Source organism: Dryobates pubescens, chromosome Z (genome assembly GCF_014839835.1).
Source record: "Dryobates pubescens isolate bDryPub1 chromosome Z, bDryPub1.pri, whole genome shotgun sequence".
Classification (NCBI taxonomy): domain Eukaryota; kingdom Metazoa; phylum Chordata; class Aves; order Piciformes; family Picidae; genus Dryobates; species Dryobates pubescens.
In genome coordinates, this window is record NC_071657.1 from 48,203,239 (window position 1) to 48,226,149 (window position 22,911).

The following is a 22,911-nucleotide window of genomic DNA, read 5'->3' on the forward strand; positions in this document are numbered from 1 at the left end:
TAGTATATTTTACTGCTTACTGTGCATTTTAAAGGTATGTTAACTTTCACAGAATCACAGCCTCACATGGAATCATAGAAAGGTAGCGGGGCTGGAAGGGACAGAAAGTATGCTGAGTGCTTAACAAAAAGGTTTCCCTTTCAAAAGGTAGCGTTTCTTAAATAAGTCAACTAAAAACCCATGGCCTTGTGAAATGGGAAAAAATACAGTTTAATAAGGTCATTTACTTCTATATCTCTTTCTTTAACTGAACCATTATGCAAGCTTATCCAAAATTATTTGAAAAGTCAAGGTTATGTCCATGATAACATCCTTTTAGCTGAAGGTCTTTACCATACTCTGTACTCATTCTGTGTATTTAAAATTTGTTCAAGTACTAGTTTATTTAACAGACCAAACTGCTCCAGGGAACCCAGACTTTGCAGAAAATAGGTTCTCACAATGATCAGCTGGAAAAACTGTGCTTTCACTACAGAACATGCATTTCATAGATGTCCATGAAAGTTTTTGGATGTAATTGAAAAACAACAACACTCAAACAAATAAATAAATGTTGGGTAAATATTAAGTAGTGTGACTTAAACATGTAAATCCCAATGAAAACAAACTTTAAGGTATAACTTGCTAACTATGCCTTTAAATCACATCAACATTACAGGAATAAATTAATGAGTTACGAAGAGTGTAATCCTCCATGCCCTAACTGCATGAGCAAACTAACAGAAAAACAATTTGATTTTATAAATTCCAGAAAGGCACAAAGAATACCGATATGTTTTACAGCTACCCTTTATTATTGCTCTCATTATATCCCTTTAGCCTGCAAAAGATCCACTCCTCCTCTGCTTGGACTAGTGAGGTAAGATGTGATGTCTGAGAAAACTTCTTTGGGACAAAGAAGAGAGGTGATACCCAGTCCTGTGCTTCTATGACCTCCCTTTCAGTCAGTGCACCAGAAGCACTGGAGGAGGTACAGAATCAGAGCTGGCACAAAATTCTCAGGTGGTTGGGCATCAGTCATCTCCCTGACATCCAGAAGGAAACATAAAGCTCTAAACAGGAGACTGCTTTACAATCACTTAATCACTTCTAAGAGGAATACTTTAACTCCCATGATTTTGAATGCAGCTTTATGCTTAAACAGATCATCCAGGTCCAATCCAAACACACGTCATCACAATTTTTTTAATTTTTTTTTTTTTTTTATGACTGCATGTAGCATTGTTAATGACACATTATAGGTGGGGCCATGCTGCATGCATATGCATTTCTGAGGCTGGTTGAGGAAGAGGCAGACTCCTGGAAACATTGCCCTGAAGTCTCAGTCTCTTGTCTTTTTTACCCTGTAAGATATGCAGTGAGCTAGTGATACAAAGTAAACAAGAAGCACTACAAATGACAGTAAAAATTCTTCCACCTATCGTTCTGATCAATTGAATTGCAACTCAAAGGCAGCATCCATACATCTTGCACTACTTATCAAAGCTAATGCCTGAAGATCAGCACTAAATTTTGCCTTACAAACAGCAGTTTACATACTGACGCACACAACAAAAAAAGGTATCAGAATAAGAAAATATTCACAACAATATTCTTTAGAGAACCTAAATATAGAGTGTTCATAAAAATATCAGAAAGATGACAATTTGAATTGCACAGATTCAATCTCCACTCAAGTATCTGAGAGAAACTTCAGCTATGCTTTAATCCCCTCCAAAAATTTCTCAGCAAATTCATTCTCAGAACAAATAGACATTGCCTTTATGTTTAACCCACAGTTTAGCAGGGAATAATAGAAGCTTCCCTGCTCTCTTTCTTGAAACGACTTCTTCAAAAGGAAGGAGGAAACACCTTCTGGCCTGACTAAAAATCCTTGAGTCTGGAAAGAAGTGCATTTGTCTGCCTTTGTAGAGAAAATTCCTTTTCTTCTATAAAGCCAGTAAAATTGTGTCCTCGCCTCTATTCTTTTGTAAAAAACTTTTCCCCAGGGTTAAATGTCCTGATCTATAATATCCAGTTCTCAAAATAACAGCCTGTCTAGCACTCGCAATACTTCTTTTTCTACTGCAGCATTAGAAGTATACATGATAACATTAGAAAGTTTCAATTGGATGTGCTGCAAATGTCACTTTGAGAGATGTAAGAAGGTGGCAAAAAACCCCAGGGTGTGTAGAAAACAGGAAGTAAACATATGCAGCTGATGAATAAACCTAATTGCATAGTACCAATGGAACACATTTTGAAAGACCACTGCAATGACATCTAATAAAGAGAGTGGCACCGCATGTCTGTCTCCCCACTTGCAGTTGCCCTCCAAGGCAACTGGGGCCTTTCTGAAACAATTCAGTTTCAGGAGACCCCATTCACTGTTTCACACAGGAAATAAATAACCAGGTTGAAGCATAGACATGCGCTTCCTTGTCCTCTGTTAATCTGCTACAGGAAGAAACGAACACCGGGTAAATTCTTACAGGACAAACCTGAACTTATACTTTAGTCTTGTTTCCTTATCCAAATTACTAGTTTCTTTAAAATAATTTCCAATTAGCTGCACCGGGAAGTAAGACTGTTGCAATGGTCTGAGGACAGGAACTGAATACAGCTTCAGAGTGTCTTGTTTTCCATCCTGGAAACTAAGGACCCTTGTTTGTGAGCTGGTAGTTCCAGTACCTCACCAGAAACACATTTCTAATGTAACAGAAATGCAAACCATGAATGAAAAAAAAAGAAAGATTAGCTTCCTAAAAACATGACCCTCCTTTTTTGCAACTCAGCCAATGACTTGAAAGATTTGTTCTGTGCTTAACATTGGAACAAAACTGGGGTCATTTAGGAACCTCATGGTTTCCATTAAACTGTACAGCATGGACATTTGAATTTCATGGCAACTGTGAAGTGAATGTAGATCTTGCTTTTCCAAAGTACCGATCTCTGCTGAGAGCTAACACTCACACACATTCACTCACATTCCTTAGCTAATTTGTGTCATTAAGGAGACTTTACGAACAAAGCAAAACCAACAACAAAACCAACAAAAACCTAACGTTACTTAAACTTATTTCTTAAGCATTCGAAAGCAAAATACTACAAGTGGAGATGTAAAGTTTAATGCAGCAAACAATTGTGTCCATCCACAGCATTTACAGCATTACCTCTGCAGCTACACCGAAAAGCTGAAGTATTCAAAACCAACTAATTACCCAAACATTTACCTCTCTGCAGGTGTAAATGCATCGGCATAATAAGACTTCCCACTGTGAAAGCAGTTACTTAAATTATATTAAAATATTAAAAACTATTTAATGAGCTTTTTCCCCCTAAAGTAAATTGAGTGTGTGCCTCAGGCAAAGGAAGTTTCAAACATATTGGTTTTGAAACTAGCCATTATTTCCCATGTTGCAAAAACGGCAATTTTATTTCCCAACAGCAAATGAAACTGTCAGGAAAATTTAGATGCAATAAAATTGGGTGGTTAAACCAACATACTGGATTTGGAATAAAACTGAATGAAAGGAATTAAAATTAAGCATTATGTCAGTCAAACTTTTATAAAAACTATTTGAGATGGGAGGGAAGAGGAATGTTGGGTTGGGGCTTTTTTTTGCAGAAGTTTGGGGTTGAACTTGGTGAAGCCCACCTGTAACTACCCATTTTATGTCTATCAACAGTGTCACATTTGAAATTTCCACAATGAAAAACATTTTGCATAAAATGTGTTGCTTCTGGCAACATTTCTGCCTAAATAAAAAGTTGTCAGGCAGTGTGTGACTTTAGTGGTACAGAGTTTTAAAATTGTGGCTTCAGTCCAAGGCTAGCTAATAACGGCTGACATGCACTGGAATCTTGAGGCCTAAATCAACATTGTTTTCACAGCTGTAATTAAGCCACCTAATCAGAAGCACATTTTGACGGGACAGTTTCTGGAAGCCAGACATTACAATTTCTTATGCCTGGAGTGCCGTGGCTCATGAGAGGTCCTCATTTAATTTCAAGGTTGTTGGGGTTTTTGTGAGTGTTGGGGCTTTTTGTTGTTGTGGTGGTGGTGGTTTTCTCTTTCTTTTTCTTTTTCTTTTTTTTAAAGGGCTGTAAAGTGAAAGACTGTAAAAAAAGCAGTCTACGGGTACTGAAATGAAGCAGGCCTATGTGTTCATGCCTTGACCAACCTTGCATCCCACCCTCCTTTGGCTCTCTGCCGAGTCCCCAGCTCTCAAGTGGCAGCTGCACACAGTGAGATTAAGGGTTTCTGCCAAAGTCAACAGATGAGCTGGTCTGAACTGGCTCTCTGTGTGTTCTGATTGTAAATTGTGCTGGTGATGATTAGAGAGCTCTAACACAGGATGTCGACTCTTAAAACTGTCCAGAGAAAATAACTTTTTTTTTTTTTTCTTAAGTTCAGGAAAATTTTTTTAACTTCTTTTGTGGTTTGGTACAGTGTTGTGTCTATAACTTTCAGACTATTCAAACATGACTTCACACAAATTAAGTAACTATACTATTAAAAAAATACACCATTACTTGCTCACAGCAAGATCTTTCATTTGGGGATGTTTGTGTAGCAATGTTGCTGCTGAATGCAATTCTCTGACTAGTCACTCCCATAGACTTTCTCTTCTTCCACCTGCCTGTGGTAGACACTCCTAAAATTCAGACTATCAACTATTGTGCTGATAGAGTATTACTTCAGAGTATCATTTCAGGACATTGCGACAGCTAAAAAGGCTAAACTGTCTTGCTCTTCCTCTGTAGCACAGCTATGTTAGTAACTTTTAACACAAATTTTCAACCCCAGAGGCCATTGTAAAACTATCGATGTTAGGGCACCAGTTACTAGGGTCTGATTACATTTAGTTCTGCATTTTAATTACATATGGATTCTATTAACTGAACCTTTTGCCTTATAGGCAACATTTTAATCAAATTACTGTACTTTGCAAATACATTACAATAGTCTGACAAGTTAAAAGTTCACATACCTAGAATATTGAGTATCAAAAACATCTACATGGCAAAGGAATGATTCTTTGCAAAACAGCAAATGCATTGTTGGATTATTTTGTAACTCTTTTTTAATACTTTGCCCTAAGTTGCATAATGTGATTTATGATATTGGTTTAAATCTTTCAAATTGTTATTATTATTGGTACTACATCATAAGCAAATAAACCACATGATTTATATACTGTTTGGTTACAACTATTACTTGTGCAAGCAACACTCCATGACAAGGTGAATATTTGACATAGGATACCTGTGTTCCTGGGATGTTCAGTAGGACTGGCCAGTGACACCCAATTGCTTAAAATCAGTAAGAAATCAAAACATTCCAGTAAAAAAAAACAGTCTACTGATACTTCTACTCTTTCATGTCCATTATCATCTCACTAGTTGGGAAATTCTCCTCGCGGACTGGTCAGATTTTTCTTTTCCCACAGTAACTTTAAGAATATTTGTGTTTCACAGTAAATAAACCAGTCACTGGTGTTTAACAGTACTGAGCAAAAGTTGCAATTATTTGAGGTTCATACATTACTGAATTCTGTCCTAGACTATTTCCAACAATACACTGCAAGACAGAGGGTAATAATAAGAAATCTGATTCTTTTTTTGCAAGCCAGATGAAGAACTAGTATTGCCAAATATTTCACAAAGCCAGGTTCAGTTCCAAATCTTTCCACAAATCTCTTCAGCTCAACTGTGCATCAGGATAGTATGAAGTAGTGGAAAAGCCAAGCATAGTTTTCATCCAGGACCTGTATGCTTCTTGCAAAATCTGGGAAGAAGCCCCCCCGCTACATCAGACATTCCATGTGCTAACACAACAGATATGGCTCTGGACCATGAAAGACACTCTCTGACATTTAACGCAACACTGATGGAATGAGTGCCTTTCTCCTGTGTAGCAAGTGAAAAGGCAAATAAGGGTTTTTCTCTTCTCTTCTCCTCTCCTCTCTTCTCCTCTCTTCTCTTTTCTCTTCTCTTCTCTTCTCTTCTCTTCTCTTCTCTTCTCTTCTCTTCTCTTCTCTTCTCTTCTCTTCTCTTCTCTTCTCTTCTCTTCTCTTCTCTTCTCTTCTCTTCTCTTCTCTTCTCTTCTCTAAACCTCTCCTCTCCTCTCCAAACCTCTCCTCTCCAAACCTCTCCTCTCCAAACCTCTCCTCACCAAACCTCTCCAAACCTCTCCTCTCCAAACCTCTCCTCTCCAAACCTCTCCTCTCCAAACCTCTCCAAACCTCTCCAAACCTCTCCTCTCCAAACCTCTCCTCTTCTCTCCAAACCTCTCCTCTCCTCTCCAAACCTCTCCTCTCCAAACCTCTCCTCTCCTCTCCTTTCCAAACCACTCCTCTCCAAACCTCTCCTCTCCAAACCTCTCCAAACCTCTCCTCTCCTCTCCAAACCTCTCCTCTCCAAACCTCTCCTCTCCAAACCTCTCCTCTCCAAACCTCTCCTCTCCAAACCTTTCCTCTCCTCTCCAAACCTCTCCTCTCCAAACCTCTCTCCTCTCCAAACCTCTCCTCTCCAAACCTCTCCTCTCCTCTCCTTTCCAAACCACTCCTCTCCAAACCTCTCCTCTCCAAACCTCTCCTCTCCAAACCTCTCCTCTCCTCTCCTTTCCAAACCACTCCTCTCCAAACCTCTCCTCTCCAAACCTCTCCAAACCTCTCCTCTCCAAACCTTTCCTCTCCAAACCTCTCCAAACCTCTCCTCTCCAAACCTTTCCTCTCCTCTCCAAACCTCTCCTCTCCAAATCTCTCCAAACCACTCCTCTCCAAACCTCTCCTCTCCAAACCTCTCCTCTCCAAACCTCTCCAAACCTCTCCTCTCCAAACCTCTCCAAACCTCTCCTCTCCAAACCTCTCCTCTCCTCTCCAAACCTCTCCTCTCCAAACCTCTCCAAACCTCTCCTCTCCTCTCCAAACCTCTCCTCTCCAAACCTCTCCTCTCCTCTTCTCCCCTCTCTTCTCCTCTCCCCTCTCCCCTTCCTTTCCCAAACCTTCCCTTCCATTCCTTTCCCAAACCTTCCCTTCCATTCCCTTCCCAAACCTTCCCTCCCCTCCACTCTCCCCTTCCCTTCCCTCCCCTCCACTCTCCCCTTCCCTTCCCTTCCCTCCCCTCCACTCTCCCCTTCCCTTCCCTTCCCAAACCTTCCCTTCCCTTCCCTTCCCAAACCTTCCCTTCCCAAACCTTTCCAAACCTTCCCAAACCTTCCCAAACCTTCCCAAACCTTCCCTTCCCAAACCGTTCCAAACCTTCCCAAACCTTCCCAGACCTTCCCTTCCCAAATCTTCCCTTCTCTCTTCTGTCAACAGATTGAACTGGTAACAAGGAAGCTAGGTGTATGGGGGAAAGACATATAAACCACTGCCCTGCCCAGCCCAGTTTAAGTAGGGAGAAATTGGGTAGTTAATTAGAAAGTTAAATATTCCTTTTCTCTCTCTCTCTCTTCCATGAACAGGTTTCAATCAGATCATGAGAACTGAGAGCTGATTGCTCTGAGCAGGAAGAAAAGTATATGTTTAATTGTAATGCTTAATGCAGTTAATTGAAAAGAATAGAATAGAATAGAATAGAATAGAATAGAATAGAATAGAATAGAATAGAATAGACCAGGTTGGAAGAGACCTTCAAGATCATCACGTCCAACCTATTATCCAACCCACCTAATCAACTAAACCATGCAACCAAGCGCCCTATCAAGTCTCCTCCTGAACACCTGCAATGATGATGACCCCACCACCTCCCCGGGCAGCCCATTCCAATGGCTAACAACTCTTTCTGTGAAGAACAGTCTCCTCATATCCCGCCTAAACCTCCCCTGGTGCAGCTTGAGACTGTGTCCTCTTGTTCTGGTGCTGGTTGCCTGGGAGAAGAGACCAAACCCCAGCTCCCTCAGTCTCTCCTCATAGGGCTTGTGCTCCAAACCCCTCCCCAGCTTTGTTGCCCTTCTCTGGACACGTTCCAGGAAGTCAACATCCTTCCTAAACTGAGGGGTCCCAACATCCTTCCTAAACTGAGGGGTCCTGTGGTGGTTTAGGCTGGGTGCCAGCCCCTGATGCCACTGCACAGGCCACAGCTGGCATGTCCCAAAGCAGGCCCAGCCCAGTGGGTTGTCACAGGCAGGCAGGTATTTTCACTCCCATAATGCCCTGCTCCCCTATAAAACATCGGCACGGGGTCCTCTCTTTCTCTTTGCTCCCTCGCCGCTGCCTAGGTAACATGGCATGAGCTGCCTCCCTTGGGCCTGCCCAGGCCCAAGGCTGGGCTGGGGGGTAAGAAAGAGCCCTGGGCAGGGTGGGGGTGTGTTGGGTGTACCCCCTGGGTGGGGGATGGGACATTCTTGGGTATGTTCTGGGATCTCTCTCTGTCACAGTGCTTGTGGTTTTTCTGTAAAACTTTCATTGTTTTTTTTCCATTTTAACTTTCCATCATTTTTGCAATCCGTTTTGTCTGAACCTTTCTTTTGCCTGTGGTGGGAAAATTGGTCTCTCAACCCACTACAGGCCCAGAACAGGACACAGGATTCAAGGTGTGGCCTAACCGGTGCAGTGTACAGGGGCAGAATGACCTCCCTGCTCCTGCTGGCCACACTGTTCCTGATGCAGGCCAGGATGCCATTGGCCCTCTTGGTCGCCTGGGCACACTGCAGGCTCTGCAACACAAAATATGCACACTGCAGTTCTGCAACACAAAAATATAAGAGGTTCTGTCACCCACAAGCATTGGTCCTGAAGGCATAAAAGCCTCAAAAATGCCCTGAACCAGACAATGGACCAGGTGCCAGGAGGTCTTGTTTTTCAGGAGATTGCCCGCATTGCCCAGGCTTGCCAACACAAAGTGAAACTGTTTTGCTGCAGCTTTCACCTGTTTGATGCCATTTTGCTTTTGTTTAAATCCTCACACGTGCCACGTGGTACCATGACCTTTGGATTATAAACCTTGTGACTGAACATACTGGACTACAGTGATTTGCAGTGAGTAATCTACAAAATTTCATTTTTGTAAAAAGCTCTGTTGCCCTAGATGCTTCAAGAGTTTCCCCACCATAGGCAAACTGCCAGTTTAAATTGCTGTTTGTTGTTTCTGATTTTTTGCTCACATTGTTTAAATTGTTACATGTTCCTGCTGGTGAGGTATCTGTTTCACAACTGAATATTTCAAACCAGTAAATAGGTTTTATTAATATTTTTTGTGGGATTTTAATTAATAAAGTTATTAATATATTAATATTAAATATTGATAAATCCATACTTTCATAACAGCATCTCACAATAAATAAGTTTTTTCATGCAAGAAATCATTCTATTTGCTTTTCTCTCAACTTACCCAAATGTACAATTGCTGTGTTTTCCACACTTTAGGTGATACCACTAGATATTTTCCAATAAAATATAGGCATAGCCACAAGCAGGAGAAAAAAATATAAGGATAATGGAAAGCCATATAAAGCAATAAGTGATTTACTTTGCCACAGTTAGGAGAAGCATACAAAGACAACAGCTGTTTTCATGGTTAGTTAAAGAACTGATCTTCTCACAGACCTTCACCCCTCACACCCTTCTGAAACTCACATTCTCTCCCTTTCAGTTAAAGTTATCCTTTTTGGCTTCCCAAAGTTCCATTTCTCCAGGGCACACAAAACTTTTCTCTCTTCACTGTCATTATAAATTACCCTGGTTTCTCCTTTATTTTCTACTCTCCTTTGATTCTGAAGTGGAAGGAGACAAAGGAAGGAATATCACCAGGTCAGCTGCACATTCAGGATCAGATAAACACCTGACCACTTGCAACGTAACAGTGGCTTCTTTCATTTCCCAAAACAGAGTACTTTAGATTCTTAAAATTCTGTCAGAAATACTGATTTCAGGCACAAAATCTCAGAGATGAAACCTATTAAACTCTTCATGGAGGAATTTTGTAATTAATTTAATTCCATCAGCTCCTCATAAGTGTCAGGTCACAGTGGAAAGTAGTGTCACTGCATCTGTTCCCCAGAGCACTGTTTGTGCTTGCAGCAGCAGAACTCCTTGACAGTACAGACAGCATGGATTCATGTTTGCCATGTGACCAGTATGATGCCACATGTTGCCCCACAGTATCCACCAGGATAGTCACAGCTATATACTATATAGTTTACTATACTAGTGTACAGTGCAGCACTCAAAAAGCTCTCAGTTCAAAGCTCCTTATTAATGCAACTCTCAATGAAAGTGCAAGTATAGTAATAAGTTGTTGTATCTGAAGTAGTAAAATCAATCAAAGCAGCACAATACAGTACTGTTAGAGCAACAGGCAAGTGTTCATTTAATAGGAAATCTTGAAGTGCAGTTCAACTCATGATGTTCATATTACTAGATGTTGCAGAACAATAATGACACAGGAGAAAATAAATACGAGAACATTTTAGCTGACATCTTTTCTGTGAAGGACTTCCACTAACCCCACCTTCTAAGCCCATTAAGCTTTTCTAAGGAAAATCACAAGAAGGCAGAGCCATGTAAAGGGAAACAACATAGTTTCATAAATTTCATGGAGAAAGTGGCAGTGTCAGTCCAGTCCTGAGTTCAGTGCTCACTGAAATAGTTTTCCATCTTATTTCATGCTAGAGGTTGACTGCTGGCTTCTGTGTTCCTCCTCTGGCAATCTACACCCTTACAGTCAAGACTCATATGGCTGCATCAACCAGACCTCCTTAGTTTAACTGCCACTGTTATTAACTCCACCAATTATAGATGTGACTCTTAATGAGGGGATGCAGTTAGTATAGAGGACACTTATGGCTGTGGTACATGCCCTGTAGAGAAAGTAAATTCTAAAAAAAAACCAAGAAAAAGCACAGAAGTGAAACTTACAGTTGGAAAAAAGGTTGTTACAAAATGTTTATGGTTTGATAACAGGAATAAAATATATTTTAGGATTGTAAGGGGAAATTCAGAAGCATTTAGTAAAGGAAAAAAGAAGATATTAAAATTTTTTTAAAAAAAGAAAAAAACCACAATAAAACAAAACTAAAAGATACAGGAATGGGGGGTGGTGGGGACATAATTTGGAGAGAAAACCAATCATCTGTATTTCAGCCATGCTGAATTTTAAAGAGTTTTAAGAATGAAAAATACACAGAGCCTTTCCCTGCACAGAAGAAGAATCACCAGAGACAAGTACAACAGACAAATAGCTGGACAGTAATGAAGAGTACAGAGACATCCTCATATTGACTCTTGTTCACCCCACATAATAACTCTCCTCTCTGTAAGCAGAGTTTCCAGCATTCATCCCACTTCGGTCCATCATAATCGTATCCCTTCCTGTTCCTCTCTCTTGGCATTAGCATCAGCACACAGCAGTCTCAGAATATAAACACTATTGACTAGGTGGAAAGTGAGTATACTAGAAGCAGACTAGAGAATGGAGATGTCAATTCAGGGTCTTAGATAAAAGATGAGAAGTCAAAAACACTGACATTACCTTACGGCATCCATTTTGTTTTCACAATTATCAGCAAAACTGGAAGTACCAGAAGAGGAAAACAGTAGTGTGAATAGAAAGAAAGGTGACATCGTTAGCATACTGCAGTACAAAATGGTCTATTAAGAAAGCAATACCTTCTGAACATGGAAAAGATCAATACTGATGAATGATCCAAATGTGGATGCAACTCTTACAAATAATAGGGACAAGTTTTAGAGGAAACCTAAATACTACAAAATATACCAGAAGCACTTTTAATGTTTTCATGGAAGCATAAGAGTCTATCATTGTGAATTTGTTGCCCTTACATTAGAATTTTAAAATACTTTCTCTTAATGCTTATGCTTACATTCAAATTAAATGGCATCTAAAGGAAGAACTATTCTTTTCCCCAGAAAGTTGATGGAGAGGCCACAGATCCTTCTACAATACAAAAAGTATTTTCTTTTCATTGATACTGCAAGGCAGCCAAAAATTACTTTAAGAGCACTGTATTTAATCACTGGCATCTGGCAGTTGTGGGAGCAAGGTGTTTATTTTCACAGTGACGTATCAAGCCACTGCATAGCCCTTCATTGACATGACTAGCATAATCTGCAAACAGCTATTTCAATACCAGTGAAAGAAAACCTTGCGGCAGCAGGGTTGGCAGACTTCCCGAGCCTTAGCACACAAGTGGTCATCTTGATTTAAACCACATAAACAAACATAACAAGTCCAAGTAGAGTGGGCATCAGCTCAGAAGGATACATGTAAACCTAGTAGAAAACCTAAAGAAAGCCTTGTTGGAGGGGAAAAGAAGTAACATTAGTGAAGCCATTTCATTCAGTTTCCTAGAATTGTGCAGCCACAAAAAAAGCACTCATTCAACAATTATCATCTAAAGATCTTTAAAATTAAATTCACCACATATTTCCTGTTTGTGCTAATTATTCAATTGTTTGGGTTAGAAAAGATCTCCAAGATCACTGAGCCCAAATGTCAACACCGCCATGGACATTAAACCACGCCCCAAAGTGCCATGTCCGCACATTTTCTGGATGTGTTCCTGTGTGATCTGGTATAGGTGATCCTGCTCTGGCAGGAAGGTTGGACTAGATGATCTTTTGAGGTCCCTTCCAGCCCCTAATATTCTGTGATTCCTGAACACTTCCAGGGACAGTAACTTCACCATCTCCCTGGGCAGCCTATTAGAATGCCTGACCACTCTTTCCATAAAGAAGTTTCTCCTAATACCCAATATAAACCTCCTGTGACATAGTTTCAGGCCATTTCCTCTTGTCCTATCACCTGATACAAGAAAGAAGAGGCTGATCCCCACCTCACTCCACCTCCTTTCAGGCAGCTGTACAGAGCAATGAGGTCCCCACTTCAGCCTCCTCTTCTCCAGACTAAACAATATCAGTTCCTTTAGCTGCTCCTCCTAAGACTTGTTCTCTAGACACTTCACCAGCTTTGCTGCCCTTCTCTGGACACAATCCAGCAACTCAATGACTTCCTTGTAGTGAGGCGCCTAAAACTGAACACAGCATGTGAGGTACAGCCTCAGCAGTGCCAAGTGAGAGGGACCTGGGGGTGCTGGTCGACGGTAGACTGAACATGAGCCTGCAGTGTGCCCAGGCAGCTAAGAGGGCCAATGGCATCCTGGCCTGCATCAGGAACAGTGTGGCCAGCAGGAGCAGGGAGGTCATTCTGCCCCTGTACACTGCACTGGTTAGGCCGCACCTCGAGTACTGTGTCCAGTTCTGGGCCCCTCAGTTCAGGAAGGATGTTGACTTGCTGGAACGAGTCCAGAGAAGAGCAACAAAGTTGGTGAGGGGTTTGGAACATAAGCCCTACGAGGAGAGGCTGAGGGAGCTGGGGTTGCTTAGCCTGGAGAAGAGGAGACTCAGGGGTGACCTTATTACTCTCTACAACTACCTGAAGGGAGGTTGTAGACAGACGGATGTTGGTCTCTTCTCCCAGGCAAGCAGTACAAGAACAAGAGGACACAGTCTCAGGCTGCGCCAGGGGAGGTTCAGGCTGGATGTTAGAAAAAAGTTCTATACAGAAAGAGTGATTGCACATTGGAATGGGCTGCCTGGGGAGGTGGTGGAGTCACCATCACTGGAGGTTTTTAGGAGAAGACTTGACGGGGTGCTTGGTGCCGTGGGTTAGTTGCTTGGGCGGTGTTGGATTGGTTGATGGGTTGGACGTGATGATCTTGAAGGTCTCTTCCAACCTGGTTTATTCTATGTATTCTATGTATTCTAAGTATAGGGACATAATCACCTCCCTACTCCTTCTGGCCACACTACTTCTGATACAGGCCAGTATACTGTTGACCTTCTTGGCCATTTGTGCACACTTCTGGCTCATGTTCAGATTGCTGTCAACCAATACCCTCAGGTTCTTTTCTGCCAAGCAGCTTTCTAGCCACTCTGCCCCAATCCTGTAGCATTGCAGGGAGTTGTTGTGACCCAAGTGCAGGACCTGGAACTTTGGTTTGTTAATCCTCATACAATTGACCTCAGCCCATCCAGCCAGCCTTCCCAAATCCCTTTGCACAGACTTTCTACCTTCAAGCAGATAAACACTCCCACCCACTGTAATGTCATGTGCAAAATGACTGAGAGTGCACTCAATTCCCTTGTCCAGATCATTGATGAAGACATTAAATAGAACTGGCCTCAGTACTGAGCCCTGGGGAGCACAAGCCATAGTGGCTTGTCACTAATACCTAATCCTTCTCCAAAAACAAGGATAAGAAATTATGTCATTCTGTTGGAAAGAAACAAAGCCAAACCCACAGCCTTCAAATATACATTTGCTGATGTAGTTATGTCATTTGCATTTGTGACAACTCCATTCTTATAGATCTTTCCTTTCAAAAAGAAAGACAAGCAATACTCCTTTTCTTTACGGTTCTTTGCTTCAAAAGAACAAAAGAAAAGAAAGCACAAATGTGGGTAGGAAAAGGAACTTCAACACTTTCCTCTTTATCGTGTGGAAAAGTAAAGAAATAAAACCAGCATCAAGTCTATGCAAGTTGCACAGTTTACACAGTCACTCTAGGCAGACTTGGCTATATATTTATGACAGTTCACATGTCTGGCTTCCTGCCTGTGTGACACAAATACATCTTAATTCAGTAATCCCCTTAGAGAGACTTCTCCTTAGTAGCCTTTAAAAAGTCCAGGCATCTTTGTGGGCAACATTTTAGACATGAAATAATTTCTGAAATTGGATTTTAACCTTGTAACTTTCGTGAAAAGTCTTTTTCATAAGCACAATTGTCTGAAAAAGAAGAAAAATAGGGAGGAAAAGAATCACATCTCCTAATAAACGTTTTGTTTATATGCACAGTTCATAATATTATGTTTGAACACATTACTGTATCTTTAGACAGTAAAATTCTTCAGGTCCAGGATTCCATCACTTACTGTACTACCAAATTCCATCACATACTGTACTAGCAAAGCCAAAGAAATTACATTGAACAGTTTTCTAGTGTCAGCAGCAATGAACAGGTCCTTGTAGAACATACAGAAGTAAAATTAATCCTTGTGTTAATTTTACCACCCCCTTTCTCTTCTGAACAAGCCTCAGAAGGTTTCTGTTCACACTATTTTTTTTGCTGTTATGTTTGCAATGAAATATTTTTGTATTTCCCTATAGAAACGCTGCATCATGAAGAGAAGAGAAGAGAAGAGAAGAGAAGAGAAGAGAAGAGAAGAGAAGAGAAGAGAAGAGAAGAGAAGAGAAGAGAAGAAAAAGAAGAGAAGAGAAGAAAAAGAAGAGAAGAGAAGAGAAGAGAAGAGAAGAGAAGAGAAGAGAAGAGAAGAGAAGAGAAGAGAAGAGAAGAGAAGAGAAGAGAAGAGAAGAGAAGAGAAGAGAAGAGAAGAGAAGAGAAGAGAAGAGAAGAGAAGAGAAGAGAAGAGAAGAGAAGAGAAGAGAAGAGAAGAGAAAAGAGACGAGACGAGACGAGACCAGGTTGGAAGAGACTTTCAAGATCATCACGTCCAACCTATCATCCAACACCACCCAACCAACTAAACCATGCAACCAAGCACCCTATCAAGTTTCCACCTGAACACGTCCAGTGATGGTGACTCCACCACCTCCTCGGGCAGCCCATTCCAATGGCCAATCACACTCTCTGTGTAGAACTTCCTCCTAACCACCAGCCTAAACCTCCCCTGGTGCAGCTTGAGACTGTGTCCTCTTGTTCTGGTACTGGTTGCCTGGGAGAAGAGACCAACCTCTACCTGTCTACAACCTCCCTTCAGGTAGTTGTAGAGAACAATAAGGTCATGCCTGAGTCGCCTCTTCTCCAGGCTAAGCAACCCCAGTTCCCTCAGTCTCTCCTCATAGGGCTTGTGTTCCAAGCCCCTCACCAACTTTGTTGCCCTTCTCTGGACACCCTCCAGCAAGTCAACATCCTTCCTGAACTGAGGGGCCCAGAACTGGACACAGTACTCGAGGTGCGGCCTAACCAGTGCAGTGTACAGGGGCAGAATGACCTCCCTGCTCCTGCTGGCCACACTGTTCCTGATGCAGAGCAGGATGCCATTGGCCCTCCTCGCTGCCTGGGCACACTGCAGGCTCATGTTCAGCCTACCATCAACCAGCACCCCCAGGTCCCTCTCTGCCTGGCCGCTCTCCAGCCACTCTGACCCCAGCCTGTAGCACTGCATGGGGTTGCTGTGGCCAATGTGCAGAACCCGGCACTTGGATGTCTTCAATCTCATGCCATTGGACTCTGCCCATCTGTCCAGCCTGTCGAGGTCCCTCTGCAGAGCCACTCTACCATCCAGCAGATCAACTCCTGCCCCCAGCTTGGTGTCATCAGCAAATTTACTGATGATGGACTCAATGCCCTCATCCAGATCATCAATAAAGATGTTAAAGAGCGTGGGGCCCAGCACTGATCCTTGGGGCACACCACTAGTGACTGGCTGCCAGCTGGATGTGGCACCATTCACCACCACTCTCTGGGCTTGGCTCTCCAGTCAGTTCCTAACCCATCACAGTGTGCTGCCATCCAAGCCATGGGCTGACAGCTTGGCCAGGAGTTTGCTGTGAAGAACAGTGTCAAAGGCCTTGCTGAAGTCCAGGTAGAATACATCCACAGGCCTCCCCACATCCACCAGGCAGGTCACCTGATCATAGGAGATCAGGTTGGTGAGGCAGGACCTGCCCTTCCTAAATCCATGCTGGCTGGGCCTGATCCCTTGGCCATCCTCTAAGTGCTGTGTGATTGCACTCAAGATGACCTGTTCCATAATCTTGCCTGGCACTGAGGGCAGGCTGACAGGCCTGTAATTCCCTGGCTCATCCAACCGGCCCTTCTTGTGGCTGGGCACCACGCTGGCCAGCTTCCAGTCTTCTGGGACCTCTCCAGTGAGCCAGGACTGTAGAAAAATGATGGAGAGCTGCCTGGCCAGCTCATCTGCTAGCTCTCTCAGCACCCTAGGATGGATCCTGTCTGGTCCCACGGACTTGTGGGGGTCCAAGTGTCTGAGGAGATCTCTAACTAACCCCTCCTGGAAAAAAAGGAAAACTATGCTGCTCCCTGGCTCCTTCTGCCAGCTCTGCAGGCCAGCTGTCTGGAAGACATTCTATCCTGCTAGTAAAAATTGAGGCAAAGAAGGTGTTAAGTACCTCTGCCTTTTCCTCATCTTTTGTTACAACATTCCCCTCCGTGTCCACCAAGGAGTGGAGGTTGTCCTTGCCCTTCCTCTTGCTATTAATGTATTTATAGAAGGACTTTTTGTTGTCCTTCACAGCAGAGGCCAGTCTAAGCTCCAAATGTGCTTTTGCCTCCCTAATTTTCCTCCTACAAGACCTAGCAACATCCTTAAAATTTTCATGGGTTGCCTCACCTTTCTTCCAAAGATGATACACCCTCCTTTTTCCCCTTAGCTCTTTTAGAAGCTCATTGCCCATCCAGGCTGGCCGTCTGCCCCAGCGGCTCATCTTCTGGCACATTGGCACAGCCTGTTCCTGTGCCTTCAAGAGTTCTTCCTTGAAGCAGGTCCAGCTCTCCTGGACCCCTTTGTTTTTAAGGACTTTTTCCCAAGGAACCTTCTGAGTTAGTTCCTTGAGTAACCTGAAGTCTGCCCTCCAGAACTCCAGAGTGGAGGTCTTCTTGCTGCCCCTCTTAGCTTGACTGAATACCGAAAATTCAATTATCTCGTGGTCACTGGCCCCTAAACAGCCTCTGACCACCACTTCACCCACCAGCCCTTCCCTATTGGTGAAGAGGAGGTCAAGCATAGCCTTACCCCTGGCAGGCTCATGCAGCACCTGTGATAAGAAGCTGTCCTCCATGCACTGTGGATGCTTGCTATGAAAGCACATCCAAATGACAAAAGTGACTTGAAAAGCAAACTTACCAATTACAAGCTCTCACTTTCATGAAGATAAGTTTTTTGGGGCTTAGACTTTTTTACTCCCACTAACATGTCAATTCTGGAACTTGCAAGTTGGTAGACATCCATAAAACTTTTAATCATGGCCTTTAAAAAGTAAAATAAATAATCAGTGTCAGGCAGGTTATACATAAATGCCAAATAGCATAAATACTAATTTGTTGCAGAAGTCCTAATCTTTATTAATCAGAGAAATAAAACAAAGGTTCGAAACAAGGCAAAATTTCAGTCTCAGGACTTAAACTTTTAAAATGCCTAGCATGGGATTTTGTAATTCTTCTAAAGTCATAGATATTAACACCAATCAAAAGTGATTTCATGGGCTGTTTTCAAAATGCAGTATGGCACTAAGCAGCTGATAACTATTTTAATTGCATTTAAATACAAGACTCTGTTTAGTTTAATATCTATTTACAAAGAATCACTACACATTTTCAGGTAAGTGTTTATACTTTCAAAGAATTGAGTTTCTAATCCCCCCACTCCATGTTAATAAAATCATAATAACTTGGCAGAAACAAAAGAAAGAAACCAAACACACTAAACCTTACAGACCTCTGAAATTAAATAATCTGATTACAGTATAGCTGGAAAAAAAATTTTTTTTTCATGTATATAGTGGAAGAATGTCCCAACCAGATAATATTGATCAGACTGATAATAAAGTTAGCAGCACAAGAGAGAATAAATGAGAGAATGTTGGTCTTCTTTACAACTGCTTAATCACATTTTAGAAGTTATTGTTATCCCTTCTGAAATGACCTGTAGTGAGTTTCTACAGTGAAAACATAGTAGAGATAATACAAAATTGGCCTTTTGAATGCACATCTGTGATACAGGCAAAAATAAACTAAGTACCATACACAGGCATTTACAAAGATTTTTACTTTTTTCCTTTCTTTGTTCTCAAACACACTACTGACTTTTCAGAATAAAAGCTAACATACCTGAAATCTCAAATGCAGTAAATAGTAGTTTCCTACTTTTAAATGTGGTTAAACTGTTAACACCATCATACCTTTTCTCATCAGAAAGAATATCCAAAATGTTTTACATACTATTGTGCTAGTCCTAAAAGTATATGCACTATGAATCTGTCGCTGTCAGTTCTGATCCAGCTTTTGAAAATTTTCACCCATTTTCAACATGCTGCAGCTATTCCCAAAATATATCAAGTAAGAATGTGGCTATATCACACACTCCATATAAAACTACCCGAGAATCTTGAAATGAGAACTACCGACACATTAATAACCAGAAATATGTTGAAATAGGTCTATAACTAGGTGCTGTGACTCATAAACAAGGATTGTTCATGAGTCCTAACAAGGTGTATCTCAAACCTCACAGAAAAAAAAAAAATCTTACATTTCTTTGATTACTTCCTCCATGGTATTTAAAGGCATCCCTGAAAGCATAGAGACAATTCCTCAACTTCTTTCTTTTACCTCTGCTACCATAACCCTAGTGAAGCCACTAACCTATATAGCATCATCCTACTTCTCCAGAGCCACTCTAAGTCCATGTAGTTATTTGAAACAGCAGTTATCAATTCCTTGCTGCTTACCTCAGCTATTTCATTTCTTCTCTTGTTTAATGAGTTAGGAATTTTAAAATCTAGGACAAATGTCTTCATTCATAAGCTTTTGTCTTCAGACATGGCAAATACTTTTTCTGAGATATTTGGATTTTTTTTTAATCCAGAAGGGATCCAGAAGGGATTTTTTAAAAAAATCCAGAAGGGATCTCAGGTATTAATGATTCAGTACTGATGTGGAATTATGCACCTGTAGTTAGGCACTCCATCTAGTATATTCCATCTCCCTACAGTCAAGGTCAATGTAGACTTCTCTCACTTAGGACCAGGCTAGGGAAAATGGTATTTTGGTGTCTTGCAGTGAGTGATGTGGAATCCTTGATAATGAGTACGAAGAACATTTATTCTGTCTACAGGATGGCAAATAAGCTGGGGTTTTGTATGTGTCATTTGAAGGCATTCATTTACATACAATTTTACATAACTCATGTAAGTCACAGACTAAGTCATATGTCTGTTTTCCACAATACGAAAATTCCACTTATTACGAAGCTTGATACACCTGTAATGGGCAGAGTATCTGGTCACTTGCGTGGTATAAGATCTACCACATGATTAAACGCACACCTATAGAAGTTCGTAACTTATTTAGATTCCTATTGCATCTTACAGATAGAAATGTATCTGCAGCTCTGGAAACTGTTCCATGACCAGGAAGATGGTTGACAGAATTTCGGAGAAGGCACACCTACTTCTGTAGATTATTTTTCCTCTCGTGCTTAGGAAGCAGACGTAGCAGTAAGATGCATACATAGTTCTGAAATATAGTTCAGCAACCCTCTTGATTAACCTGGCATAAAATCTGGCATTTGTACACATCTGCAGGATCTGCATTTCAATAAGAATTCCTGGGTTTTAATGTATTGGTAATACTGTGACATGCAAACTGGGAACAGAACATGAAACAATAAATATTTGTCTTGTTAAAAATATAAATGGTTTTAAAATACACACAGGAAAATTACATTTATTCAGAAGGGCTAGATATGATCCCTCAATATTATATAAACCTAAAGTGGTCTAAATTGACCACACTGAAAGCTAAAGCATTTTCAGACAGGTGAGCATTATAGGAAAGTTAGTGGGGAGGAGACTTAACCAAGGAGGCCACACCAACAGTGGGGGTGAAGAACACCAATTTTACTGGGCCCAGGTGTCCCTGCTGGAGCAGTGTGCTTGGACCAGATGACCTCTAGAGGTTCCTTCCAACCTCAACTAGTCTCTAATTCCATGATTACAAAGTCTTCCTAAGGATGGAATATGATGAAAGTTAATGATGGTTGCACTTTACATAGGACTGTGAATGTAAAGAGAAGAGATTGTAATTAATTACTCTGCATTAATAAAAAAAATCACAGAGCTGAATGTGAGTTTTTTTTCAGAGACCTCTTCCATTTCCTTTTACTCCACACAATATCTTATTTTGCAAACAATTTTACTAATATTTAAAGTTCTACATCATATGCTAGTGATATGGTGGAAGTGAATTATAATTCTAGGAGAGTCTTCAAAGTGCCTTCAATATGAGTGGAGACTTATGCTCCAACACTATGTCAAGACACATAAAAACAGAAGTGCAACTTTCCCAGATAACTGACTGCAACTCACAGGATAAAAAAGTATTCAGAAGGTTGGTATGGAAAAAGGATGTTTTTATGAGGAAGGTGCTGGACTGGGTGCAAAATATACTTCCACTTGCAAATATAACTTTCAATGTACAACTTGTTTTAAGCAGAAGTACTTCTAAGGATGTTTCTTTTAATAAGTATTTATACATTTTAAACTGCACCCTCATCTGGAAAATCCCTGTGAGCACTTTAAAAATCTTTGACTGCAAAGTAAATTTTAAAAAAATACAAGAAAATCCCCATAACTGTTATTCACATGATAAAGAAACTGTGATACTGTGATACTGTGAAATTTCAGATCTTTCCTTATTTATTTAGAAAATGGCACTCTGAATATTCTAAGCATTGTGCATCTGGCCATTTGCCTGCCTCTCCAGCTTGTGAAAAACAAGGCCAGAAGACAGGAGCACTACAAAACCATTTATACACACAGCCATCTACCAACGTCCTAATACCCTGAATATACATAGGGAAGTGCATAAACAGATAAATGTTAACATAAATTTAACAGATCTTAAATATTTTATTTGAAACTAAATTAACAAATGAGGTTTCTTTCAAAGCAGCCATAAGGAAGAAGATCCCTTTGACCTGTTAAAAAATGTCTCACCTGTAATACATGGGTGCACACAAAAATCTCTGCCTTAAGAAACTGGTTGGTAAAGCAGAGAAACCTGAGTTGAGAGCAAAACCAAGACAAACTGATTTGATGCTGATTAGAACTACAAACCAGCAAGATAGCTACAAACTGCAGAGCAAGATAGCAAAATTTAAGCTGTGGTTCCTTCTTCTAGATTAATCTTCAAAAGGACTGAAGGCACTTAACATGAGAGACGGTCCTTCAGAGGGCATTAAAAACAATTTTTTTTCAATATTCTTTCCATGTACTTCTGAGTAACTAATCATTTCCTCTTTCTGTGCACCATTTCTAGAACAAGTGATTTTAAGGTGCACAATGTTGTAGTTGCTTTAGAACAATGACTGGAAGAATGAAATCTTCACAAATACTTTATTTAAAGTGAAAAATGGCTAGTACTGACAAATTAAACAATAATTTTTAAAGAATATGTGAGGAGAAAATAAACCTTTTTGAAGAAAATAATTTATGAAATTCAAATGTTATGCCAAATTCAGCTGTTCTCCAGTTATAGCAGAAACAGATCACAGAATCACAGATGTCAAGAAATATACAAATCAGTATATGCGAATAAGTGTAAGACCTTTAATCAGATTTTTTGTGTATTTATTACACATTTTAAACCCAGCATTTTTAATTCCAAATTCAAACAATGAACATATGGTCCTTGTCCTGAGTGTCTGGCTAAAGAGAACAAACACAATGCCGAACAGTTTTTAATTGGATTACAACTTATGAATAATTGTAAATAAAAGTTTCTGTTTAAATTCTTAGACTATTCTAAAGTGACAAATAAAATACCAAGTGATTAAGAATAGGTTTATTTTTGTGTTCATGTTATACTACTAACTCTGGATCTTATTGGTCCTGCTGTTTTCATAGAACTATCTCATGTTTAGAAGGAACAAAATTAAAGGAAGGGATGGAGACCTCAATACTTATTAAAAAGTACCAAATAGCTAACAGGCTGGCATTATAGGCATTGATTTTACAACATCAGATGCATCAGCCAAAATAACAAGATAATTTATTTTGTACAATATCCTTAACAAAACCAAAAATGAAAAAAAGGCTTTGGGCAGCCTGGTCTAGTTAGGATGCTCACCAAAAAAGGTGGTTGGAATGGATGACTTTTGGAGGTCCCTTCCAACCCAGAACATTCTGTGATTCAATGAT

General features: G+C 40.8%; 1 protein-coding gene across 1 annotated transcript in view; it reads right to left on the minus strand.

The window, feature by feature from the left end:
- Positions 1–22,911, minus strand: part of CCDC171 (coiled-coil domain containing 171) — a 215,909-nt gene that overhangs the window by 13,528 nt on the left and 179,470 nt on the right. The window contains 1 exon segment of the mRNA XM_054178071.1: positions 17,812–17,960. Coding sequence (XP_054034046.1) covers positions 17,812–17,960 — 149 coding nt within the window.